The following is a 26,712-nucleotide window of genomic DNA, read 5'->3' as shown; positions in this document are numbered from 1 at the left end:
TCCTGCCTTGTGGTCCATACCCCGCACCGCCTCACTTCAGCTCCTGATACTGGTGCTTGGGATCCACACAGGCACACAGACCCTCCCTCACATGCTTTGCAGCAGACACCAGTGCCCTCTGCTGGGTTCCAGGGACATGGATGACCTGGACCTGACCTCTGCTACCAGTGGTTGCAAGTCCAAGACAGCAGGTGGGCAGGGTGCAGGTAATTATGGCTCCATGTGCAGTAGGGGCGGACAGTCGGGCAGAGGAGAAGTGAGGCGTGTGAAGGGCAGGGAGGGCTGCACCGGGCGGGCAGGGAGCTCCAGGACTTCCAGGCCAAGGGCGGGCACAGTGGGCACAGAGAGGAAGGGAAAAGTGTGTATACAGATGCTTAAGGGGCAAAGAGGGAGTAAGTGGCTGAGTCTGAGAAGCCTGATCTTGGTCTGCAATAATCTTGGTCTCATTCTCAGTGGAGGAACAATCGGACTATGGAAGGAGCAGTGTGGAGGCCAAATCTGAGGGAGCCCAACCGGAGACTGGGAAGTCGGAGCTGGGGAGAAGGTGATGGGGGTGGCAGGTGGGGTGGGTGGCAGGGACTTCATCATGTGTGCACACCCCGAAACCCTGCTCCTGCTGAGAAGCAAAAGTGCTCAGACACTCTAGAACCCTGGCCTCAGTTTCCTCAACTGTCAAGGCTAAAGATCAAATTACACATTAGGCATACACTCATTAATCCTTTGCTGTGTGTTTTACCACGCGCCTACTCTGGGCCAGGCACTGGGAACATTGCTGTGTTCAAAGAGCCTCCGATCAGAGGGATTTAAACACGTCTCCTAAAGACTTCAGTGCCTTCCTTATTGTCTTCCCCTCATGCTACTTCCTGTCACCAACCCTGGGGCCTCATGTACACAAGCATCCTGCCCCTGAGGACCTGGCCTCCTGACCACAACTCTGCCTCAGCTGCCAACACCCTTGGCACATCGAAAGCTTTGTCTTCATGACAGTAACTCTCCATTGTCACGTCACAGTGACACAATCTTACTTCCAAGCATCTGCCTCTGGCCACCTCCTTCTCTCCTTCCGGCCCACTTCCTCTAGCATGGCATGTGCGGCTCCTCCCCACTGGCTGGAGCTGCAGTGACCTCTGACTATAGGCATGGCTGCTGTCCACTACTCTATCCTTGTCCCACTTAGATTCTGTGCTCCACCAATGGAGTCACCCCCTCCCACTCCTCTCACCTTGGGTGGCCCAACTTTCTTCTGTGCCTGGCAGCTGCCCACGGCCAGAGAAATTCATGCAACCAGGCTGATTGCATTGTTTTTACCAGAGTGGTCTCAAACCTCACATAGGCAGGCTCTCCGTGCTGCTCAGAGATCCTGCATCCCAGAGAAGCTGCTTTTCTCCTCCTCAAGACCTTCACATCTCCCCTTCATCCCTGTCCATTCACACACCTGAAACTAGTATAATACTGAATGTCAACTGCAATTGAAAAATAAAAAATAATTAACAAAATAAAATGTCTATTTAGAATATTAAAAAAAATAGGTGAATACCCCCCACCTCCCACCACCTCACCTACAAGTGCACCAGCATCTGCACCATCTCCTTCATGGCCTATGACAGAAGTACCCTGTTCCCAAGACATCTGTGCTCCGACCCCAGCTCCTTTCACCTCCCAGCTCAGCAAACGGAGCTGTCCCCTCTCTCTTCCACCCATTAATTCCATCGTTGTCATCATGATCATTTCCAGCCACACCAACATGCTCTATAACTTCACAACTATAAAAGAAACTTTCCCTTGAACTTGAATTCTCCTTCAGCATCTCCCCACTTCTCTGTTCCTCTTCACAGAGAAAGTCCTCAAAAGAGTTGTTGAGTCCTCTCATCTCCATTTTCTCACCTTCCACCTACTCATCTCCCAGTGGTGCCCACTACTCCATAACATCGCTTTTATCTGCTCACCAACCTCCTTGTTCCCCCAAACAAAAGCAACCTGGGCTCCCTTTGTGACCTGGACTCTCCCAACTTCTCAGCAGTACTTGACAGCTCTCCTTCACTTGGTTCCCCTCCTCCTCTGCCTGAGTTCTGCTTGGAGCTCTGACCGCAGACACAGTGTAGCTCAACCGTGGGTGCACACAGAATCACCTGGGAGCCCTTAAAAGATGCCCATGCCTGGGCCCACACCCACGGGCTGGGGCTTCAGTCCAGCAGGGCGGTTTCATCAATTCCCCAGGTGATTGCAGTGTGGGTCCAGGATTAGGAACCATGGCCCTAAGTGAGCCAATTCTGTCTCTACATCTCACAGACTGACTACGCATCCTCACCGCAGACCTCTCCCACAAACTCAGGATTTAAGAGTGAAACTGGCCCTGACTGAGGGGTCGCGGGTTCAATTTCTGGTCAAGGGCACATATCTGTGTGCAGGTTTGATCCTGGCCCTGGTCAGGGCGAATGCGGGAGGCAACCAATTGATGTGTCTCTCTTACATCGATGTTTCTCTCTCTCGCTCTCTCCCACCCTTCTACTTTCTCTAAAAGGCAATGGAAAAAATATCCTCAGGTGAGGATTAACAAAAAAACAAAAAAAGAGTGCAACCAGATGCTAGACTCTGGGCATCTAAAATGCATCTCGAGCCAGGCCCACATAGCTCAGTGGTTGAGCGTCGACCTATGAACCAGTCTGATTCCAGTCTGGGCACATGAGTAGCCTAGATCCCCAGTGTGGGGGTGGGGGGCGTGTAGTAGGCAGCCAATCAATGATTCTCTCTCATCATTGATGTTTCTATCTGTCCCTCTCCCTTCCTCTCTGAAACCAATAAAAATATATTTAATAAATGCATCTCGAAATGTCATGTGTGAAGGGAGGTTGAGGGATGACGTGTGTGTTCTGTGCAGTGCTCTCCCAGGGTGTCCGTGGCCACAGAGGTCAAAGCCTGGAAAAATGTTGAAGTCATGATTTGGGGGCAGATTTTGGCCCCACTTACGGACACTCCTGATGACATCTTTTCATGAACAATCAGGTTGCCAGTAATAGAGCAGCGGAGAGGAGGCTCCTTGAAAGGGTGGCTGCAGTAGGGACCCCTTCACCCCACAGTGCAAGCCACCCCTTGCTAGCTGAGCAAATCTCAGTTCACACTGGAGGTTACCCAGAGAGTCAGGGACATGGCCAGAACTAGAACCCAGGTTTCTGAGTACCCAGTCTGGCATGCTTTTCTTTATTAAAAATCTAAGCCTCTTGCCCTGGCTCAGTTGGTTGGAGTGTCGTCCCATGCACCGAAGGGTCATGGGTTTGATTCCCAGTCAGGGCACAACCCAGGTTGCAACCCAGTGGTGTTTCTTTCTCTTTCTCTGAAATCAATTAAAAAAAAAAATCCTAGCCTCGCTTGGCTGGTGTAGCTCAGTGAGCGTCGACCTATGAACCAGGTCCTGGTTCGATTCCTGGTCAAGGCACATGCCTGTGTTGCAGGCTCGATCCCCAGTGAAGGCGTGCAGGAGGGAGCCAATCAATGATTCTCTCTCATCATTGATGTCTCTCTCTCTATCTCTCTTCTGAAATTAATAAAAATATAATTTTTTTATTTTTTAAATCTAAGCCTCTTTGTTTCATGGCAATTGCTCTGAGGTTCCAACCAGATTGGAACAGAAAGTCTTTGGAAACCTTCAGGACTTCAGGGCCTTGCCTTGGAGTCACAAGTGTCCTGGTCACCAGGGGGCACTGTGTCCTAGCCCAGGGCCTGTTCCTACCCAGGAGCTGCCTCTGCCAGGAGCTCTGATGGCTTTACCTAGGCCTGAGCTTGCACAAGAGGTCCAAGGAACTGGATGCCAGTGTCCTCTCTGCTGGAGGACTGCTGGACCCCCAGGCTGCCCTCTCTTCCTCTGCGTATTTGCTGTTTCACTCTCCCCATCTTTCCTTCGTTCACACTGTGTACAGGCACTGGGGAAACGGTGGACAAGACAGACGAGCCCCTGCTCTCACTGGAATGACATTCGAATGGGAACAAAGGGCAATGAAAAAAACACTGAATATAATGTCGGATGGTAGTAAGTGCCATGGGGGGAATAAAGCAGGATAAGGGACTAGTGTGTGATGCAGGTGAGGTGTCAGGGGGTGCTGTTTTAGACTGTGATCAGGGAAGGCTCTGCAAGGCAACAATTGAGCAGAGAGACCTAAACAAAGAAAGAGAGCCTGTTGTTTAGTAGATACCTGGGGGAACGTGTTCCAAGCAGAAGGCCCTCAGGCAGGAAGATGCTTGACATGATGGAGGAACAATGAGGAGGCCACCGTGGCTGGAGTGAAGTGAGCAAGGAAAAAAGTAGTGGGAGGTGGAACCAGTTTATTAGTGTCATGTGCCTTTTAAGGATTTCAGTTTTATTTTAGGTGCAATGTTTTAGGGATGCTAAAAGCAGAGTGTGATGTGGTATGATTTCTGCTTTAAAAATATCACTTTGGCTGCTGGGAGGAGAGAATTCTGGAGTGAGCAAGGGTAGAAGCAGGGAGACTGTGAGGAGACTACTAAGGTTTCCAGACACGAGGCATGTGGCAACAACACTAGTGGCCGTAGCGACTGGATGTGGAACACATTCTGCAGGTGGAATGTGCAGAGTCTGGAGCAGTGCAGAGAAGGGAAAGGAAGAATACCAATAGTTTTTATTGGGTCGGGCAGATGAGTGGTGGTGCCATTTACTGAGACGGGGAAGGAGTAGGGAGGTGAGAACATCACTAGTTTAAATTGGGACATGATTTGAGATATGTAGGAGGCATCCAAGTAGAGATTAGAGGGGAGTTGGGTAGTAGAGTCCGGAGTTCATGGGGGGAGGTCAGGGCTGGACATACAACTTGGGAGTCCTTGGCATGTCGGCGTTATTGAAAGCCACAGGACGGGATGGGGTTTGAGAGAGTTAGTGTAGAGGGGAAGACTGATGGCCAGGTTGGGAGGCAGATGCGGAGCCTCCAAAGGAGGTGGAGAGGAATAGCAGTGGGGCAAGTGGCAGTGTGCCCGCAGTGCTCCCAGGCAGAGGCAGAGGCAGGCTGAGAAAGCCGTGGGTTTGATAACCCTAGGTCAGTGGTCAGCAAACTCATTAGTCAACAGAGCCAAATATCAACAGACAACGACTGAAATGTCTTTTGAGAGCCAAATTTTTTAAACTTAAACTATATAGGCAGGTACATTGTTATTAACTTAATTAGGGTACTCCTAAGGTTTAGGAAGAGCCACACTCAAGGGGCCAAAGAGCCGCATGTGGCTCGCGAGCCGCAGTTTGCCAACCACGGTGGGCCTAGGTCATTGGAGACCTTGAGAAGAGGGCTGGAGGGACAAGAGCCTGCCTGGAGTGGGTTCAAGAGAGAACGGAAGGAAAACAAGTAGAGACAGGACCACAGATAATTCCTTCAAGGAATTTCACTTTCAAGGAGAGAATAAAAGAGCCATAGCTGGAGAGGGAGGTGGGGTCAAGCGAGGATTTTATTTTATTTTTTTAAAATATATTTTGTTGGTTTTTTACAGAGAGGAAGGGAGAGGGATAGAGAGTTAGAAACATTGATGAGAGAGAAGCATCGATCAGCTGCCTCCTGCACACTCCCCGCTGGGGATGTGCCCACAACCAAGGTACATGCCCTTGACCGGAATCGAACCCGGGACCCTTCAGTCCACAGGCCGACGCTCTATCCACTGAGCCAAACCGGCTAGGGCTCAAGTGAGGATTTTAAACACGAGACTCTTAGAGCAGTTTGTGCAGTGAGGGGCATGAGGCAGAAGAGGGGAATGTGAGGATGGTGGAGGAGGGAGAACAGCCATGTCCTAAAAGCAGCTAAGGGGTGGACGCCTGTTCAGGGTCCCCTCTGTCTCCGTCCGCTCCTGCCATTATTTTCTGCCTAGCTTCAAGTTCCCCGGTTCCGCCCTCTACTAACTCCGCCACGATATGTGCCCCCCACCAAGTCCCTCCGATTTAGAAATTCTGGAGCCGCCGAGCTCTGAGCCTTACCCCAAACAATGCCTGTCCTCACTGCGGCCCCGCGAAGCGGGAATTATGGTCCCATTTTTCCGAGGAGGAAATTAATGTTCAGAGACCATTGTCTCCGAAGGTTGCTTTCTTTTCACTCGGCCAGCAGGAGGCGCAAGCGGCTGGGCGAGCGGCTTCGCGAAGCCAAGGCCCCGCCCCACGGGGGACTTGGGCGGGCCGTGCTTTCCGCTCGAAGCGTGATCGGGCTTCGTGATTGGGCGAGGCGAAGGACTGGGTGGGGCTTCCCGTGGCGGGAGAGGCCGCCGGTGGGAGGGGCTTTCTTTGGGCGTGGCCTCAGACACCGCCCCTTTCCGTGGCCTCAAAGCGGACGGCGGCTGCGGGGGCGGGGCCAGAACACGGCGGCCGATCCCAAGGCGGCTCCCTGGAGCCCGCCGTCGAGCAGTGCCCCGGCGGGGCCGAACAGGTACAGGCGGCTGCAGGGGCAGCTGGGGCTGGGTCAGGCAGGGACCCGGGGGCTTCTAGGGACCGCAGAGGGCTTTCGGGGTCGTGGCCAGCGCTGAGCTTCCTCCCGCGGGCCCGGGCTCCTGCCCCTGCCCCCGCCTCCGCCCCCGCCTTCCTGCGGTGAAGCCGGCTGCGGCTAGGAGGATCGGCGCCTGCGCTGATTCCTGCGCCTGGCACTCGGTCGCGGCATAGGACTCGGCGGTGGGCCAGAGGGAAACTGAGTCACATCTGGATGGTAGCAGGCCATTACGGAAGGTACCACCTCCACTGCGCTCCGGGATGAATTCCCTTACTGGCCACGCTTTGGGGTCCCAACCCCCACCCATCTCCGCCGGGATCGCGCCCTCGCCGCCTCCCCCTCCTCCCTTAGCGCCTAGGGATGTCCCATCATGGCTCCCAGGAGCCTCGACTAGTCCCGGAATGACTAGGACCCGCTCCAGCCGCCTCCCTTCTCACCCCTCCCCCTTGAGTCCCGAGCCCCCGGGTGCTCCCTCCGCTGGCTCTGCACAGTGTCAGCTTACACGCCTTATATAGCCCGACCAGGCTCCAGCCGCGGCCTGCCTGCCGGGACCTGGGGGCGGGGGAGAGGAACGCCGGCCCCTGACTCACCCCACTGTCCGAGACTCCAAGTTGGCTTGGGGGAAGGTCGTGCCACTAGCTCTGGATGCACAGAACTTCCAGCCTGGATGCTGGCTCTCCTCACCCTCCCAGTCCCTGGGAGGAGGGGGTTTGCCCCTGTCTTTGCAGCAGCACAGCCAAACCTGACTAGGTGCTTGCCTACTGGTGACCTGGGTGTGCTCAGCGTCTGTCCCTGCCTGGCACCAGTCTAAGGCTGGTGTTCCGAGCTGTGCCTACCTGCCCTACCATGTGGGCTACTCACCTTTCTCTTCTCTCAGGGGCAGGCACCATGGACTCCTTCAAGGTGGTGCTGGAGGGACCAGCCCCCTGGGGCTTTCGGCTGCAAGGGGGCAAGGACTTCAATGTGCCCCTCTCCATCTCCCGGGTGAGCCTAGGTTGGGGGAGGGCTATACCAGGAGTCTTTGGGTGCTCAGGTCTCCTGTGGATGATGGAAGGAATTGGAGCCAGGGCCAAAACCCAGGAGGTGTCCAGGTCCAGAGGTGGGGGGGGGGGGGGGGGCACTTGTTACAAGGACTACTAACTAGTGGATGCTAGGAGAGGCTTCCCCAGCACTGCACTACCTGGTGCCATTCCACAAAGCTCCTGGGGCCGCCTCTGAGGCCCATTCTGCAGGAGGGGAGCCTGCGGTCTCTAGGAAGTGTGTAAGCTGCTTGAGGGAGCAATACAATACTTGTTGCCAGGCCACAGGCAGGGTATTGACGGCAGGATCTCACTACTACCTCATTGCCACCCAGGAAATAGCCATTATCACCTATTTTTCAAATGAGGGGCCTCAGGGCTGAATTGGAAGGGCTCCTTTGGAGGTTTCTTGGCCAAGCAGGGATTAGAATTCAGGCCCTGGGATGGCAGCAGTTTTTGTGGGTGGGTGGGGTTGTTTCTCCAGCCTACCTGAGGACTTCCATTCCCATCCCACTGGTCCCATTCAGCCTGCAGTGGCCTTTGACCCCAAGTAGGTGTGGAATGGGCTCTAGGGTTCTGACTTCAGCCCCTGAGAGCCTGCCCGGGTGGGGGCGGAGTTGCAGGCTGGCTCCTCCCTGCGGCAGGGGGATTGCCTTATAAGCCCAAGAATGCAGCCCCACACTGGGATGAACAACTGGTGGCAGGCCTCTGCTGAGTTTAAAATGGCTGGCCTCGGTCTGGACCCCTGAACCACCTTGGTGGGTGCCTCAGCTGGTGACCACCAGGCCATGGCTCCAGTTGTAGGGTCACTTGTGGTGTACAGAGAGCAAACTGCCTGCCCAGGGATAGTGAGGCCAGCCTTTGGGCTGGTGTCTCTGACTGTGGTCTAGGGGTTATGAGGGGTGGGGAATTTCTGTGCCCAATCCGCCTGCCCAGAGAGGCCCACCCAGGCACCCAGTGGACAGGCAGCTGATGGCAGGAAGCCAAGGACAAGCACCGCCCAGAGGGGGTCAGAAGGTTGTCCAGGCACTGCCCAGCCTGAGAGGGGCTGTAAGGTGGAGTCTGTCTGTGGGTGTTGGGCTTGATGGCCAGCACAGGGAGGTAGTCACTGTTTTTCCCACAAACCTTTCCTCGGTTTCCCCTGACAACTGCCTTGCCAGCAGGGTAGCTAAGGGCAGTGGTCCTCCTACCATACACACCCACCCCTATACAATCCTCAAGCCTTGCCAGCCATGAAAACCTACCCCACACCCACTCCCTGGAAAAGTGCTGGCCACTGTGGCTGAGGAGCCTTGGGCCTTGGTTTTTTCATTGGTGGGGATGGGCAGCATAGTAGCCTGGGGGTTGGACTTCCAGATGTGGCCTATTGGGGGTACTCTTGGCTCCTTTGTCAGCAGCCCTAGCATGTGGATGAGGCCAACAGTTAATCCCCGCCTTATAGTTGGACCTGGGCCCTAGTGAGTGGGTGGGTAGGTGGGTGGGGTGGTCTTTTATGAGCTGGGCAGCCCTCTCCCTCTCCCCTGACCCCAGCATGGAGGGAGGAGGGAGGGGCTAGGGCTGGCTGTGGTCCCAGGCCTGGGAGATGAGGTAATGTCTGGGACTGGGGGGTTGGGCTGCTCAGTGGAGCCCTCAGGCTGACTCACCCCTTACCCCATGCAGTGTCCAGCCCCTCTGGCTCTTTTCCCCTCCTTGGTCCCTCTGGCCTCCTTGCTTCTCTTTCCAGCCATCCCCCGCTCCCTTCCTGCCCTCCCAGCTCTCATGCTTTTCTCTCCACCTCTCTGACCACTCCCCTATCCTTCATGTGCTTCCTGTCCTCACTCCCACTGTTAGGAAGGAAGTTGTCGGAACTCTGGGAGCCAGCTGCTCCTGCCCACCCCAAGACCCCCACTTCAGGCTCAGTCCATATCTCCCAGGAGCCAGCCCTGTGGGTAGGGAGTGGCTGGACCAGGTTTCCCTTCTACTGACTCACCATGACCTTGCGTAGGTCACTTCCCTTCAAGGGCGTTACTTCCCTATGCCCATTGTAAGGGGCTGGATTGAACTAAAGGTAACATAGGGAATCCAGGCTCCAAACCCAACCAAGGAATCAGGGAGTTTTTCCAGTAGGCTGACCTCTGAGTTGGGCCCTAAAACTCACCAGAGTTGGCCTGGTGTAGCAGAGCCTTAGAGTAGGGTCTGGGCCCTACCTCCTGCTAGCTGGGCAACTTGAGGCAAGTTACTTAACCTCTCTGTTTTCCTATATATGAAGTGGGTATAATCTCAGACTCCTTTCCACGGGGTTGTTGGAGGATTCAGTGTCAGTATGTGGCAATACTAGGTGCTCAGTAAATGTAAGCTGTGTTCGTACCACTTAGGTGAAGAAGGAGTCACCCATGCCTTACCCTTCCAACCTCCCAAGCATGAAACAGCCATCAAACCCATCTCTCCCTTACTCCAGTGTTGTCAGTCTCTGCATCTGGTCTCTTTGCCTCCCCGCTCTCTGCTTCAATTCAGTTTGTGTATCTGCACACCTGAGGAGCCTCCTGGGGCTTTGGGCAGCCTGTACCTCTGAAACCCTCCAACCCCCAGCTGTGAAGTATGAATCTCCCTTCTAGTTGTTCCCCACAGAAGCCTGCTCAATGCCAGGCTCAATGCCTCTGGCCAGGCATCCTGGGAGCTTAGACCCATGAACTGGGCTGCTGCTGAGGGCCCAGTGGGGTTCATCAGGGCCAAGTCTATCGGAGACCTGAGAAATAACCATAACCTAGGCCTTCAAACTGCTAATGGAACCTCCTAACCTCAAGGCCCAGTCCTGGTTCCTTCCCCTTGCCTTTGAGGCCTTCATAAGTGGACTCTCACCCCCTGGGTAGCATACACCACTCCTGTCACCAAGACCCACCATTTCTCAGAAGTCATCCCTGATGGCCTCAGCCCACACTGGGTGACCCTTCCATCCTGTTATTGCTCCTCATTTGCCACAGTAACCAGGGGTCCCCAACCAGAGCCCAAAGGATTGGAGAGAGGGTGAGTGGCAGTAGAAGGGCTTGAGGTGACACATTTACAGCCAAGAAGCCACAGCGACACCATGGGCCCCATCAGGCATGCATTGTTCACTGGGAACTTGAAGATGATGAAGCCTATTCCTGGCTCTCAGGGGATCCCGGCAGATCCCTGGTGGTGGCCCCGGCACAGGGTGCTGGGAGCGCAAGAGGTCAGTGAGAGCACCCAGGGCGTCAGGGAGGAACTTGCCACATGCATAAGCCAGAGGACATGTCTGGTAGGTGGAACAGCCTGGGCAAGAGGCCAGTTGGAGCTGAGAAGTTTGGGGTTTAGCCTGAGGGTGGCAGCGCATTGACATCAGGGCAGTCTCTAGACCAGGGGTGGGCAAACTTTTTGACTCCAGGGCCACAATGGGTTCTTAAACTGGACCGGAGGGCCGGAACAAAAGCATGGATGGAGTGTTTGTGTGAACTAATATAAATTCAAAGTAAACATCATTACATAAAAGGGTACGGTCTTTTTTTTTTTTTTTTAGTTTTATTCATTTCAAACGGCCGGATCCGGCCTGTGGGCCGTAGTTTGCCCACGGCTGCTCTAGACTGTGGGGAGGGTCATGGAGGTGAATAACTAAATAGACGGGGTGATTGTGAAGCTCAGGTGAGCCCCACCCCTCCCAGATCTCTAGTATCCAGCAGCTGCCCACAATATGCTGAATGAAGAGGCCTCTGTGTCTGGAAGCGGGCAGCTCAGGCAGGCGGACTACTGTTGGCCTCAGTTTGGTTGGCAGTCTTTGTGCTCTCGTGACCCTCCTCTCTTCACAGCTCACGCCTGGAGGCAAAGCTGCACAGGCTGGGGTAGCTGTTGGCGACTGGGTGCTGAGTATCGATGGCGAGAATGCTGGAGGCCTTACGCACATTGAAGCCCAAAACAAGATCCGAGCCTGTGGGGAGCACCTCAGCCTGGGTCTCAGCAGGTATAAGGGCTCTGACCCCCCTGGCAGGTGAGTTGCCTTTGGTCCTGGCTCTCTGTCACCCTTTCCTGTTCTCCTCCAGGGCCCAGCCGGCTCAGAGCAAACCTCGGAAGGTAGGCGACAGGGCCTGGGCCATCTGGGCGGGTGGGATTGGACTCCAGCTGGCCTGCTTTTCTTGCACAGCCGCCTTGGTACCCCCTTCCAGGGGTAAGGGGCCGAAGCTGGAGCCTGGGAGAGTGTGGGGAACTGGGAGTTGGGTCAGGGCTGCCCCACGCATCTCTGCCTGTCTGTCCACAATACCTCCACCAGGCTTGTGCTGCTAGCTGCACTGGTGGGCTGAAATCATTGCTCCCAAATGGGCCCCTTAAAACCTGAGTCACCCCCTCCACTAAAGCCTCATCCAGACATGTAGGGGCGGGGCTGGAGCACCACTGTCCTCTGCACTAGTGGGAGGGGGTGCCCCTTCCGCAGCTCTGGCCCAGGCCCCCTCCCATTCCCCCCTCCGCCCAGGCCCTGACCCCTGCCTCGGACCCCCCGCGGTACACCTTTGCACCCAGCACTTCCCTCAACAAGACAGCGCGGCCCTTCGGGGCACCCCTGCTGGCTGACAGCACCCCACAGCAGAATGGGTATGTCAGCTTTGCCGCCCACCACCCACGCTAAGTCCACCCGCTAAGCCCACCCGTTGCTGCTCTCTCTGCTCTGCACCCCAGCCCTGCTGGCACTGTGTGGCAGTGGCCCCTGGCGGCCCCAGGCGGGGGCTGCAGGTTTAAGGTCCCTCCTAGGGTGATATGGCTGCTGCCCAAGCACTGCCCTTCTGGGAGCTCTGAGCCAGGCAGCGCCCCCTGCTGGCACCCCGGGGTTAGGGTGTGGTGTTGGGCCCACTGAGCCTCAGACACTCAGTGCAGCCTTGCCCCTGGCCACTCTGACCCCGTGCTGTCTTTCTTCTTCCCATGTATCTGTCCCTTTTTTCCTTTACCTGTCCCATCTGTCTATTTCCTTCACAGGTGCAGACCCCTGACAAGTCAGTGAGCCCCCTCTGCTTGTCCCTCTCTTCCTTCCTGTTGGCATTCTGGGTGGTGGCCCCTTCCTACCCTGGCTCCCTCTCACTTATCTGCCCTACCCCCTCATTCACCCAGCAGGGTCCTGGCCTTGCCCTTACCCACTCTCCCATCACTGTAGCCCACATGCACAAATTCCAGGGAGGGGCTACCCCACTGGTTACCCCTGGCATGAGGTCCTGAGCCACACCCTCCCCACAGACAGCCGCTCCGACCGCTGGTCCCAGACGCCAGCAAGCAGCGGCTGATGGAAGACACGGAAGACTGGCGGCCACGGCCCGGAACGGGCCAATCCCGTTCCTTCCGCATCCTTGCCCACCTCACGGGCACCGAGTTCAGTAAGTGGCAGCCCAGGGCAGGGCATACTCTCTTCCTGGCCCCCAGCCTGGACCTGGGCTCAGCCAGAGCTGGCTAGGCACCCGGTGACCCTTTGCCAGGGCTCAGGGCTGGGCTAGCCCTCTGTTTTCTCTTGGTCAATGCCTGCCTCTGCTTTCTCAGTGCAAGACCCGGATGAGGAGCACCTGAAGAAGTCAAGGTAAAAGGGCAGGCACCAGTCCCTCTTTCTCATCTGCTGCCTCTCCCATTCCAGCCACCACCCCGTATCTGCTCCTGGGGGTCCCCAGCCAGGGCTCTCCATTCTCCTTTCTTCCCTTCCTTCCTCCTTTCTTTTTTCCCTTCATCTCTCCTTCCTTCGACTTCCTCCTCCTTCTCTCTCTGCCCCTCAGGGAAAAGTATGTCCTGGAGCTGCAGAGCCCACGCTACACCCGCCTCCGGGACTGGCACCACCAGCGCTCTGCCCACGTGCTCAACGTGCAGTCGTAGCCCGGCGCTGGCTGGCCAGCTGTCCTCTCTGCCTCTCTTTCTCTTCCTCCTGCCCAGGGCACCCCTGGTGCCTCCAGCTTTTGCCTACCTGGCCCACCTCTTGTCTGCTCCTGTACTGAGCCTCCTGCTGGCCTGGCCCTGGCTGCCCACCTGGCACAGGCCCGGCTTCATCTGCCACTGCCTTCCCTCTGTGCCCTCTGGTACTACTGTCTACCAGGTCTGTGCTGGCTCGGGCATGGAAATAAACACTCAGTCCTCCTTTCTCTGCCTCTGTCTTTGTGGGCTTGGTTTGTGTTTTGGGTGTGGGGTATTAGATTGTTTAGACCCAGTGTGGGCCCTGCCAGTCTGGGTCTCGGTGGGAGGTGGTACCTGACAAAGAGGGCCCTGCCTTCAGAGCTGGATCTTGGGGATGAGGAAGTCCCAAGAGCTGCCCTGGAAGCAAGATCCTTGCTCCACCTCCCAGCCCTGTACAACAGACAGGCCTGCTGCATCCTGGCTGGGAGAAGCTGCCTGACCCAGCCCTACCCATGGGACCTGGAGTCCGGCCCAGCAGCTCTCATGCACCCAGGCCTCTCCCATGGGGCCAGCAGGACTGAGGTTGGGGGGTGGGGTCTTGTTAGGAGACCCAGCCGTGCAGTGCCTTGAATGGCAGATCTTGCAGCCAGGTGCCCAGGACAGAAGCCCCAGTCCCAGCCTCAGCTACACCCCAGGAACCCTGGCCTGGTGAGAGTGGGCTTGGGTCGGAGGAAGGGTGGGTGGCCTCCAGGTTATGGGGGTGGTGGGTCCCTCCAAGCTGCCCTGGGTTCTATCCCTGTCACTTGGGGTCACTGGGCACCCCCCGGAGCCACTTTCCTTGGCCCTGGCAGGCCCTACCACCCCCAGCCCTCCCAGCCGCCCACCCTGGGCTGTGGACCCTGCATTTGCTGAGCGCTACGCCCCGGACAAGACGAGCACAGTGCTGACCCGGCACAGCCAGCCCGCCACACCCACACCTCTGCAGAACCGCACCTCCATCGTGCAGGCAGCTGCTGGAGGGGGCACAGGAGGGGGCGGTGGCAGCAATGGCAAGACTCCTGTGTGCCACCAGTGCCACAAGGTCATCCGGTGGGTGCCCTGTTCCTTTCTTGTCCTGACGCCTTATCCTAGTGTCTTTCTGACCGCTGCTCCCCCATCTGTCTCTCCACTCATCTCAGCTGCCATTGCACAGGATAAAGACTCAGTTCCCATTTGGAGTGGGGGTAGGGACCTGACCTGGGTCCTCAGATTCTGAATCTTGCATCACTTTCCCCTCCCCACAGCAGTCTTTATCAGTGTCTGCCCCAGTGAAATGGAGGAAGTGCCGGCGATGCATCAGAGCTCACCCGTAGACTGACTGCTCTCAGGGCAGAGAAGGGCCTGCCCCTCCCAGCCCCTCTCCCTCTCTCCCTCCTGTTTGCTTGGTCTCTCTCTACTTAGCCTCTGCTCTGCAGACAGGCCAGGGGTCCCCTCCTTCTCTGCACTGCTTCTGGGGTCCAACAGAGTCCCAAACCTCCCCCCAGAGTCAAAGTACAAGATTCTAGAGGCTTTCTAGTTCTCAGCTCAGCCCTGCTCTTGCCTCCTGTCGGCTCTGATGCTCTGCAGAGCATGGGACCTGTGGACCTCTCTGCAGGCCAGACAGAGCAGGCAAGCAGGATAGCACCAGCTCAGGCACCCACTGGTCTTCAGGACTCAGGGACACTCTGGGCCTTCTGCCCTGCAGGGCCCCAGTTCCTCAGGTTCATCTCTTTGGGCCCAAGCCAGCAGCCCCACCCAGTATAACCCTCCTCCCTATTCCAACACTGCCCCCTTCATGTCATAAAGTGATACAGCTTCATTATTCTCCTTGTGTGACTGTGGGCAAGTCATCTCCCAAGCCTATTTTCTCCCTTCCTGGGGAAACGCAGAGAATGAACTTCCCCTTCAGGCTTCAGAATCGGTGTTCAGTAAACCCGCTTGGGCTCGGGCCAGGCGCTCCCACCTCATTTGTGTACTCTCCCTCTCACTGCCCTCACCTCCCCCTCAGGGGCCGTTACCTGGTGGCACTGGGCCACGCATACCACCCTGAGGAGTTTGTGTGCAGCCAGTGTGGGATGGTCCTTGAAGAGGGCGGCTTCTTCGAGGAGAAGGGTGCCATCTTCTGCCCACCCTGCTATGACATGCGCTACGCACCCAGCTGTGCCAAGTGCAAGAAAAAGATCACAGGCGTGAGTGGGGTTGGCAGGTGGGTGGGAAGGTGCGTCCGACCCTGTTGGCATTGAGGGGCTCTATCTGCATGAGCCCTTTCGATCCGTAGCAGCATAATAAATGGGTTGCTCTGTTGGTCTCACTTTGCATTAGCCAGGATCCTTTTAACAATGACCGTAATCCTGCTCAAAAGGGCTTGAGCAAGAGTGTATTGGCTCAGCCCTGGCAGGTTGCTAAGTGGTTAGAGCACCAGCCCATGCAACAAAGGGTTGTGGGTTCGATTTCTGGGCAAGGGCAAGGGCACCTACCTGGGTTGCAGGTTTGATCTCTGGTCTCCAGTTGGGCGTGTGCGGGAGGCAACCAATTGATGTTTCTCCCTCCCTCCCTTTCTCTCTTTCTAAAAATCAATGGAAAAAAATATCCTCTGGTGAGTATTAACAACAACAAAAAAGGGTGTATTGGCTCAAATAACTGGCAAGCCCAAGGGGTGCTAAATTTCAGGCCCAGCTGATGGCAGGTCCCGAGGTCATCAGGATTCTTCCTACTACTTGCCTCTGTTTTCATTGTTGGCTTCATTCCCAGCTTCTGTTCCCTAGAAGGCAGCAAAAATGGAGCCACAGCAGCTCCAGGTTACATCCCCAGCTTAGCACTGCAGAGTGAATGTCAGCTTCACTTCTGGGCCAGTTGATGCATCAAGAGTGCCAGTGCTGCTGCTCGTCGGCCTGGCTTGCGTCACATGCCCATCCCTGACCCAAGTCCCGTGTCTCTGATTGGCCTGGCCTGGTGACACGGGCCCTGGAGCGGGAGTTGGCCGAGAATGGGGAAGGCTGGTTCCCTGAATTTAAACTAGCATAATGTTCCCCGAAGAAGGGAAGTACATGTGGATCAGGTTGAAACAAGCTGTGGCTATGGCATTGCACTTGGCTGCAGTGACAGAAGAGCCCACTGCAGAGATTTAGTCATAAAAATTGCAGGGCTGGAATAGGATGCCTTTAGGCTTTTCCTGCCTTTTTGCTCTTAGCCTATAGACGTTTGTCCCCAAACTTACCCTATCATGGTTGCCAGGTGACTGTGCAAGGCCCCAGCCTTATATTCTTGCTGCAGACAGGAAGGAGGCAGAGGGGCAAATGGTATTTTTTTAATGAAGTTTTGCCTTTTAACTCTGGAAGAAAAACCAGGAATGTGCATCTTCATCTCAGTAGTTAGAGCTGGGCACCTGGGCCGCAGAGCAAACTCATAAGAGCGGAAGACAAAAGAGAAGGGGATTATTTGTGACAGTCTTTTGAGAGGCTGGTCCTCGGTGTCTGCACCCCTAATGTATGAGGAAATGAAGCCTCTGAGAGATGACTTGGTGTGCTTGAAGGACACAGGACTATTGAGTGGCAAAGCCAGAAACTCACACTCAAAAACTTGTGATTCAAAATCTTAGACTACACACCCAGCATAGCTTGGCCGGGTGTCCTGCAGGGCAACCGAGCTGCCACTGGAGCTGGCTTGGGACTTAGGTCAGCACGTGTCATGGCTCAGGGTGATGAGCTGCCTGCCTTCCCCCATTAGTTCTCTCTAATGCTGGGGACACCTTGTGAAGAGAGAGGCATGTGTCCTGTCCCCAGGAGTTCACACTGGGGAGGGGAATGCGGAGGGTATTGGGCTGAAGGCAGAGCCAGGGAAAAGGGTACAGAACAGGCAGGGATGACAAGCTGAGGGGGTTACTGTTGTTCTTACGGAAACTCCTCAGAGCTCGGAGCAAGACGCTTCACAGAGTTGGGGAACGAGTTGGGAACAGCCTCAGGCCCCAGCTGACTCCAGCTTGGACTCATGCTTCTTATTTCTGGGTCCAGAGGCAGAGCTGCCAGCCGTAGCCAGAGAGCTCTGTGGTGATGCTCATACTAGGTTACCTTGACTGCAAGTGGTAGAGAATTCAAAATGATGGCAGCTTATTTCTCGCCTAAGAAAGTCCAGCCTGGCTGGTGTGGCTCTGTGGTTGAGTGTCGCCCTATGAACTAGGAGGTCACGGTTCGATTCCAGGTCGGGGCACATGCCCAGGTTGCAGGCTTGATCCCCGGTGTGGAGGGGGCGTATAAAAGGTAGTGGATCAGTGATTCTTTCATCATTGATGTTTCTGTCTCTCCCTCCTTTCCTCTCTCTGAAATAATTAAAAGCATATTTTTAAAAAAGTCCAGAGGTGGGCAGCCCGGGACTGGTAGAAGGATCCAGGCTCCTAGATCTTGTTACTCGGCCATTGTCTGCACAGGTTTACTTACCACTTACAGTCCATGGCTTCGGGCCTCAGCCAAAATCTTCACGTTCCAGCCGGCATGATGTTGGAAGGGAGGGAGGGAGGAAGGGATGGGGGGCCCATGTCAGCTCTCTTTAGAAGATGCTGCCACCCAGCCCTCTGCTTCCATTCCATTGGCCAGAACTCAGTCATATGACCCCACTGAGCTTCAAGGGAGGCTACAGTCCATGTGGGGCAGCCGTGTGCCCAGCAAAAAGAGGTTCCATCATTAGATGGGAGAATGGGACATTATCACAGTCTTCGTCATTATAGTGACAGGTCATGTGGCACTTACTGTGTGTAGGCATCCAGCTTCACAATCCTATGAAGTCAGTTTGGTTATTTCTTTCTGATAGATGAGGGAATTTTGTCCAAGATCACACCCATTTCCCTGCCAGAATAGGCCACATCCGTTTGACTCTTCTGGAAAATGGGCTGGATCCCAGGATCTCTTGAGCTGGGCATCTGGGTTTTCTGCTGGCGTTACACTGCACTCTCCCCCTGCCCCTCCCTCCAAGTCCTAGGTGGGCAGGTTTATCACTCAGGCCACAGATGAGGAGCTGAGGCTCACGGAACAGGCTGAGTCCTGGGTTCTGGAGTGAGCTTTGAGGGCAGACTCTGCTCCTGCCCTGGCCCAGGCTAGTGGTTCCACAGAGTGGCCCTGTAGCCTCAGCTTCCCCTCTTGCAGGGATTCCTGGGCCTGGTAGACCCTAGGGAGCACCCTCATGCTCGATGGGACAGGAGGCTGACCTCCCCAACCTGCCATGGGCTGTGTACCCTGTCTGCGCCCAGCCCTGGAGACTTCCTGTCCTCAGAGCTCAGTGTGGAGAATGGGGAAAGGCACAGGGCAATTAAATTGTTCCAGTGGAGTTGGAGGGAAGCTCTGGAGGATGGGGGGACACATTAGAAAGAACTCATTCTGATCTGGGACCCCATGCTCAAGGCTCACCACTCACCACCAGCCTCCCTCACCCAGGTAATCCAGCCACAGGTGTCCTCTGGCAGGAACACTAGCATTCTCTTTACCTCATTCTCATCTGGGACTCATGATTTCCTCAGGAACACCTTTCTTGATGCCCACCCTTCCCAGGCTAGACACTGCACAATTTACTCACTACCCCCAGTCCTTTTTACCATGTCTTCCCCAGGTATGAACATGGGCTGGGACTGGGCTGTTTTGTTCATTCTTTATTTTTGAATTTTTAAATATATTTTTATTTATTTCAGAGAGGAATGGAGAGGGAGAGACAAATATCAATGATGATTGAGTCATTGATCGGCTGCCTCCTACACACCCCACACTTGGGATCGAGCTTGCAACCCGGGCATGTGCCCTGACTGGGAATTGAACCCCGACCTATGGTTCATAAGTTGACGCTCAACACCGCCTGGGCTGTTCCTGCGTTATACTGTGCCCTTATGTAGGAGGTGGTCAGTAAACACTTGAAGGAGTGGCCTCTAACTTAAAATGTGTAGGTATTAGCTCAGCCAGTGTTGCTTAATGGCTGAGTGTCAACCCATGAACCAGGAGATTCCCGGTCAGGGCACTTGCCTGGGTTGCTGGCTTGATCCCCAGCCAGGGTGTGCAGGAGGCAGCTGATCAGCGATTCTCATTCATGTTTCTCTCCCTCTCCCTCTCTCTGAAATCAATAAATAAATATAAAAAATATATATTTTTTAAATGTGTAGGAATTAACTTGGAGAAGGATCAGGGACAGTGCTGCAGGCAGAAGGAATAACTTGTGTCACAAGGTGACACCCGGGAAAGTGTGAGTTGAGGTGGAAGAGGTGGCAGGGGCTGTGTTGGGAGTTTGGAGCTGGGGGGGCTGGTGAGGTTAGGTGTGCCTCAGCAAGCCTCCCAGGCAGGGAGAGACACTTAGATGGGCGGGGGGGGGTGGGGGGTGGGCAGAGGCTGCTGGGGTCAGGGGCATGAGGGTGGGAGAAGCAGACAGATTTAGGAAACGGGGGTAAAATAGACAGTACTGCTCACAGGTCCTTGTGAATACCAGCGGAAGCCTGCCTTCCTGCCGTGTACCCACATCCTGCTGGAGCCCCTGTCCTATCGTAGGCAGTGGTGGGAAGAGCCAGCTTTGGAGTCAACGAGACGGGCCCAAGACCCATTTCTGCCGTCTTTTGGGGGCATGTCGCTTTCTCTGGGCAGTGAGTCCTGCCCGGGTGGTTGTGATGTGATGTAAGATGTGACATAGAAGTTGTGGAGGGCAGAGATGGTATATCTGAGACCTAGATGCTGGCTACACTCGGATCGAGCTTGGCCCACACTCTTCCATTTTTATTTTATTATTATTTTTTAAAATATTCATCCGAGGATATTTTTTCATTGATTTTTAGAGAGAGCGGAAGAGAGGGGGAAGGACAGAAATATCAATATGAGAGAAACACATTGATTGGTTGCCTCCTTGCATGAGCCCCAACCAGGGCCCGGGCGGGGGTTGGTGGGGGGGGGACGGGACTGCAACCAAGATACGTGCCCTTGCCCTTGCCGGTTTGGCTCGGTGGATAGAGTGTTGGCCTGTGGACTAAAGGGTCCCAGGTTCGATTCCGGGCAAGGGCACGTGCCTGTGTTGCTGGCTCGATCCCCCCAGTAGGGGGCGTGCAGGAGGCAGTTAGTCAATGATTCTCATCATTGATGTTTCTAACTCTCTATCTCTGTCCCTTCCTCTCTGAAATCAATAAAAAATATATATATTAAAAAAAAGGTACAAGTCCTTGACTGGAATCGAACCTAGGACCCTTTGGTCTGCAGGCTGACGCTCTATCCACTGAAGCAAGCCGTGAGGGCCACTCTTCCATTTTTAAATAAATGTGTGAACCCATGTTATCAGAGTGGGCCTCAGGGAGAAGGTGACATTTCAGCAGAAACTTGAAAGAGGTGAGGGCTGAACCTTGCAGATATCAGGGCGGCAGAGCAATCCAGGCTGAGGGGCAGCTGGTGTGAAGCCCCAAGATGGTGTGTGGTGCACTGACCATGGGCGAGAGTTTACTAGTATGTAGAGGCAGCAGAGGGACAGGAGCTAGACCTTCTGGCCTCTGGGCCCTTCACAGGGGTCTGGCTTTTGCTCAGAGAAATGTGGAGCAGGCAGGGATTCCAGCAGAGGGGATGTGGCCTGGCTCAGGTTAACATTAGCCTGTAGGAGCAGAGGGAGAAGTGCAGACGCTGGTTTTATGGGGTCACCTCGCCAGAGATGTCCAAGGCTCACACCCTGCACGAGGGAGGCTGTGTGCAGTGGTCAGGATCTGGATGCATGGTGAAGGTGGGCCCAACAGGATTCCCTAGTGGACCTGATACAGGGTGTGAGAGGGTATTTGGCCTGTGCAGGTGGAAGGATGAAGTGGGGAAGGGTGGGTGACAGCTGTGGGAGGAGTGGGTTAGGGGTACGGAGATTGGGAGCTGAGCGTTGGACATGTCAAGTCAGAGGCATAGTGGACGTCACCAGGAGACCTCAGGGTAGGAGATAGGGAGTGGGAGGGAGATGTCACATTTACCGTGGGAAGGAGTGGGCTGAGCTGCCAGTTGACTGTCATTTCCTCCCAGGAAATCATGCATGCCCTGAAGATGACTTGGCACGTGCATTGCTTCACCTGCACAGCCTGCAAGACACCCATTCGGAACAGGGCCTTCTACATGGAAGAAGGGGTGCCCTACTGTGAGCGAGGTAAGAAATAGAGGGGAGGGCCGCCCGGCTGGTGTTGCTCAATGGTTAAGCATTGACCCATGAACCAAGAGACCCCAGGTTTGATTCCCGGTTAGGGCACATGCCCGGGGTTGCGGGCTTAATCCCCGTTAGGTGGTGTGCAGGAGGTAGCCAATAGATGTGATGTTTCTCATTGGTGTTTTTATCCCTCTCCCTTCTCTCTCTAAAATAATAAAAAAATAAAAAAAACAGCCCTTGCTGGTTTGGCTCAGTGGATAGAGCATTGGCCTGCGGACTGAAGGGTCCCAGATTCGATTCTGGTCAAGGGCACATGCCCAGGTTGCAGGCTCAATCCCCAGTAGAGGGTGTGCAGGAGGTAGCCGGTCGATGATTCTCTCTTGTCATTGATGTTTCTATCTCTCTCTCCCTCTCCCTTCCTCTCTGAAATCAATAAAAATATATTTAAATAAATAAGTCAATAAAATCAATAAAAACATTTTTTAAAAAGGAAATAAGGGGCAGGGCCAGGCAAAGGGGGCGTGGCCAATGCAGGTGAGAACCCAGCTCCTTCTTCCTCTCTGCCTCCATCCCTCCCAGACTATGAGAAGATGTTTGGCACAAAATGCCGAGGCTGTGACTTCAAGATCGACGCCGGGGACCGCTTCCTGGAGGCCCTGGGCTTCAGCTGGCATGACACGTGCTTTGTGTGCGCGGTGAGTGCCCCCTCAGTCCTGGGTTCCCCCCGCACCCTGTCCTCCACCAGCTTTCCTCCACTGCCTGCCTCTGGGATTCATGAGAGGTCGGGAAGGGGCTTTTCCGGCTACTCCAACCCCAAGTGACTGGACCCTGGCTGTCCCCAGATATGTCAGATCAACCTGGAAGGAAAGACTTTCTACTCCAAGAAGGACAAACCCCTTTGCAAGAGCCATGCCTTCTCCCACGTGTGAGCCCTTCCAGCCCACGGCTGCCTCTCCCTGCCCAGCTGAAGGGGTCACTGTTTCTGGAGTTATCCCACCAGATTTCTGGGTCGGGTTGGCAAAGGTCACCCCAACCCTGACCCCTGGCCCGAGCCTGGGGTTCCCTGGGCCCTGCCTCACCCCCTTTATCTCCCTCACTCCCTCCACCACCATTGCACACGGTGCTGGCCACACCGGCCCCTGTTCACATCCAGTGCCACAATAAACCTGTATTCAGTTGTGTGCTGTGTGCGCTTCCTCTCTATGCATGAGGAGTGGTGGGATTTGAGGCAGGTATCAGGGTAGAGATTAAGCTGGTTTCTTAGGGCTAACCATCCTAGTGGTCCTTGTGATGGGGACAAGGAGGGCTCTTGGTCAGCCGGAGGAGAGGAAGGGGGATTCCATATGCTGGGCCACGGTACCCACAGAAGGGGGATCCTGGTCCTGCCTGGTGTGGAGCTCAGAGAAGAGTTGAAATGGGAGGCTCACTTCTGCCTGGTACCTGGACACCTGGAGACTCTGGTGTTGGCCTTACCTATGTGGGGGCTCTTGCTTCTTACTGGTGCCCGCCACCACCCTAGGGGGATTGTCATCTCTCCGGCCCGAAGCCTGGACTGGAAAGGGACTGAGGAGAGGGCCCAAACTAGGCCAGGACCACGCAGCATATCCATGGCCACCTGTCCTTCATGCTCCTTGGCATGAACATCTGAAGTTGTTGGTGTTCTCAATAACTTGGGCCCCTCCCCTTTAAGAGAAGAGAAGGGTCTATTCTCTTGAGGACCGTGGGCAATGAGTACAGGGCTTCCTGTGTTATTTTCATGATGTCTTGTCAGTGCCTGGTGCATAGTGGAAGGCCAAAAAATGTTTGTTGAAAGACTGAATGAGGTGCCTGTGAAACATTTAGGAGACATTCAGGGAGCAGCTGAAGATTCAAGTCTGGATTCACCTTGGGTTCAATTCTGGAATGAGTTTGGGACAGGACTGGGGCAGTCATCACAGATGTTTCTAACTGATGCCTGTGGACGGCTGGGAGCTGGACCCAGGCAGGTCTACCAAGAGAAAAGCAGGAGGGATACGGGTTTTCTTTCAACATAGACGTCCGGAGCATATTAAACAGTATCTTCCACTTCCACAGTGAAATGTATTCTCTACCATTTCTCTTGAACCATGAAGCCCTCAGTCCACACTTGGTTTCCATGGATACAAGCGAGTAAGATCACAGGGGTGGATGGTGAGTGCTGCTGGGAGTCCTCTGGGGGGAGGCTTCTCCCAAGCAGACACCCTCCGCCTCAACCTCGCGCTGCCACATGGTAATGCCAGCTGTGGCCAGATCTGCCAGTTTATTAACAGCATCCAGAGATCCAGACCTTTATGTGAAATCTGGTTTTTTAATGTTGGCAACTAAGATTTCTTTTTAAAATCCTATTTTAAAAAACAATAAACGTGGGCCAAGTGCAGTGTGAGGCCAGCCAGGGCCCCAGCATAGATAAGAGAGGAGAGCCCGGGAAGCACCAGCATCACAGCTCTGGGCAGAGGAAGCAGGAGCCGCCAAAGACAAGAGCTGTAGGCCTGGTGGTCTGGTGGGGTGGTGGGGTGGCTGAGGCTGGGCAGGAGTGTTTCCAGAAACTGCCAACAGTGTCAAGCAGGCATATAAGCCAGGCGTCCAAAGGCGTTTAGTCCAAAGGCGTTTCGCAACAAGGTAACATTTGGCCAGATCAGTTTAGCTGAGAGCTGGGCCACTGCCTGGGTTAGAGGAACAAGGTGGAGTGGGGAGGATGTAGAAGGAGTGTGCAGACAAGAGAGTGCAGACAGCTCTCTGAAGGCTGGGCTGTGGTGGCCAGGAGGACCACTCACTCAGCTGAGTGCCAAGAGGGGTGGAGGGAGGAAGCTGGGAAGGTGTCTGCCAAGGGAAGGTGGGAGAATGTAAGGGGAAAGTGAAGAGCAGAGAGCTGGGGCTGAACCTCAGAAAGAGGGGCTCGCCTAGGTGGAAGGAAGTAAAAACAAGCATGGGGTACCTGTTCTGAATGGTCACCTCTGCCAGCACCCACAGAGCAATCACTCAATTTCATCTAATCTCAAAATGCACTTAAGAGAAATCTCATCAATGGCATGTTTCAGGTAAGGGACCGGAGGCTCAGAGAGGGAAAGTAGCCTGTCCAGAACTACCAGCCAGAATGGCCCGGATCTGCGGGGCCAAGCATCGAAGGGTCTGCTCCTCACTGCACCCCAGAATTGCAGGGATCACGGTGTTCCAAAGCTGGATGCAGGCTGGGGGATGGTGCCTGGGAAATGTCCGGTGTCAGGCAGGGGGGCCATTAGCACCCTTGGAGATTCAGTCTCCCCAGTGAGGGGGCAGAGCCCAGGGCACGGTCTGAGTGGGCAACTGGAAAGACAGCCAGCAGGAGAGAGGCTTTTTCCAGCTCCGAGCGGTTGGAGCGCATTTGAAGTCAGCAGGGAGAGGCAGTGGAGGGCAAGCAACTGTTTCACCAGGTACAGAGAACAGAGGCAGGAACTGGTGGCTCTGGTGCTGCCTCCTCAGTGCTGCTGGCCTCGGAACGCACACAGATGCACAGCCCTGCGGAGCCCTCCGTGCGGCCATGCAACGGGAAGGGAGCTGAGGCCGTGGGCTAAGGGGCGCAGCAGCCACACTGAGTCCAAAGCCAACCCTGAGAGTGGAGGTGGGCTCCTCCCCAGTTGGTGGTGGTGCCGGGGAGGGGGGGGGGGGTAGAGTTCAGGGGAGCTGAGAGCAAGCAGAAGCTTGCTGGGAGCCTGAGGAGAACTTGGGGGGTGGGGACATTGTGCAGTGGGGTCACTACAGAGTGCTCAGGGAGGGCACCAGGACGAGCCTGGGTGCCAATCAAAGCTGGGGGACTAGAAGGTCAACTCACCTTCTTGCCACTGACAAAAGTGACCATTACTTGGGGACTGAGTAGATCAGGAAGGACTCTTTCAACTGCAATTCAAACTAGTTTCATTAGAAACAGAATTTATCTCATTTAACTGAAAGGTTAATGACTTCAGATTTGGTGGGATCTGGTACCATGGTGTTACTAGGAGTTTCTATTCATCTCTGCACGACTTTCCTCAGTGCTGGCTTTTTTCTCAGGAGGCTCTCCCCATCATTGGCAAAGACACCCCTCAGCCAGCTCTAGGCCCACATCCTGCCAGCTCAGCAGCCCCAGTGGAGCCTTTCTTAATGATTCCAGATCAGTCTCTGAACCCCTTGGCTTTCTGACTGTTCAGTGAGGTGACTGCTGCTGGACCCTCAGGCTGGAACCAGCTAGATCAGGGCCAGAACAGAGGTCACTTCCCATGAGTCCCCTCAGAGACTGTCTGATCAACGCTCCCCTACGCTTCACTTTGTCCTGGTTCCTGGAATAGACCATTGCCCACAAGCAAGCATTTTCCTCTTACCTGGGGAGGGTCACACCCTAATACCCCATCCATCCTGCCCTTTCCTGTATGAGTAACCCCTTAGTGTCTGCCCCTCGGCACACCTCATCCTGCCGCCGCCCAAGGTGCAGCTCATCTGTAAGTTCCCTTAATAAACTCGTGCTATGATGTAGAGTTGTCAGCCTCTTCAGTCTCTCAGCCTTAAGGAATTTTATGGAACATGGATGCTACTGCACTGGACACACTTCCTCCTTGTCCAGGACACCTACTCCCTGACTCCTGCCCTACACCCTCTAGCTGGCTATAGCCTGAGGAGCGACGTCTGACTAAATTCCAGGCCAGGCTAGCCGCTACATGTGGAAGGGGAAGTGAGGAGGGTATGTGGTGAGCTACAGTGACGTGGGTTCCCATGCAGACGTTATCACTCAACAGCTGTGTGCCTCAGGCTGAGGCCCAGCATCCCTCTGCCTACTTGTCCCAGGTCCCTTAAGCCCTGCGGTGAATCTCCTCCCTCTCCCAAATCCTCTGACCTTGCTCCAAGCGTGGGCTGTGGAGAAACTGCTGGGGCCAGGGGTCCATGGGCATAGTGGGCACAGAGTTTCCCAGGCAGGGGTCTGGGAAAATGTTTTGAATTTTAAGAGGGTTGTCCTCTCAAGCACTGGCAACTGCTCCTGGAGACCAATCACACACTTCTTACTCTCTTATTCGTCTTGGCCAACTCAGAAGTCAGATGCTACTTCGAGAAGGAAGTCTACTCTGGGAGGCTTGAGGCTCAGGGACAAGGCAAAGGATTTCCTTGGCTGGTTCCAGGGCCCAGGAGGGGGGCTCCGCGTAGGGGTGGGGCAGAGGTGGTGGAAGAGGATGGCAATGCTGGGGTAATGATGTGAGCCGGGGCTGGGAATGGTCAAGGAGGCC

At 55.0% G+C, this 26,712-nt stretch overlaps 1 protein-coding gene across 5 annotated transcripts; it reads left to right on the top strand.

The window, feature by feature from the left end:
- Nucleotides 1-6,332: 6,332 nt before the first annotated feature.
- Nucleotides 6,333-22,645, top strand: PDLIM7 (PDZ and LIM domain 7). 5 transcript variants are annotated; one of them, XM_070415114.1, is made up of 13 exons: nucleotides 6,333-6,407; nucleotides 7,342-7,448; nucleotides 11,284-11,435; nucleotides 11,515-11,545; nucleotides 12,440-12,456; nucleotides 12,695-12,831; nucleotides 12,992-13,028; nucleotides 13,977-14,038; nucleotides 14,182-14,419; nucleotides 15,357-15,537; nucleotides 21,349-21,469; nucleotides 22,046-22,161; nucleotides 22,309-22,645. In XM_070415114.1, the coding sequence occupies exons 2-13, from the start codon at nucleotides 7,353-7,355 to the stop codon at nucleotides 22,393-22,395; spliced, it is 1,275 nt and encodes a 424-aa protein (XP_070271215.1). In that variant the 5' UTR covers nucleotides 6,333-6,407; nucleotides 7,342-7,352; the 3' UTR covers nucleotides 22,396-22,645. The 5 variants fall into 5 exon arrangements, with proteins under 5 accessions (XP_070271215.1, XP_070271213.1, XP_070271216.1 ...); XM_070415112.1 differs by lacking the exon at nucleotides 12,440-12,456 and adding an exon at nucleotides 11,943-12,061; XM_070415113.1 differs by lacking the exons at nucleotides 6,333-6,407; nucleotides 12,440-12,456 and adding exons at nucleotides 6,451-6,700; nucleotides 11,943-12,061.
- The last annotated feature ends 4,067 nt before the right edge of the window (nucleotides 22,646-26,712 follow it).

Source organism: Myotis yumanensis, unplaced genomic scaffold (assembly GCF_028538775.1).
Source record: "Myotis yumanensis isolate MYYU_CA2020_CCGP unplaced genomic scaffold, mMyoYum1.0.hap1 SCAF_5, whole genome shotgun sequence".
Classification (NCBI taxonomy): Eukaryota; Metazoa; Chordata; class Mammalia; order Chiroptera; family Vespertilionidae; genus Myotis; species Myotis yumanensis.
Note: the sequence above shows the minus strand (reverse complement) of the source record. Positions and strands in the feature narration are given on the sequence as shown.

Bases quoted from the DNA above. Each gene is read 5' to 3' on its own strand.
- PDLIM7 (XM_070415112.1), top strand. From the start codon at position 7,353: ATGGACTCCTTCAAGGTGGTGCTGGAGGGACCAGCCCCCTGGGGCTTT. The intron at 7,449-11,283 runs GTGAGCCTAGGT...CTCTCTTCACAG, and splicing joins TGCCCCTCTCCATCTCCCGG to CTCACGCCTGGAGGCAAAGC. The intron at 11,546-11,942 runs GTAGGCGACAGG...CCCTCCGCCCAG, and splicing joins CTCAGAGCAAACCTCGGAAG to GCCCTGACCCCTGCCTCGGA.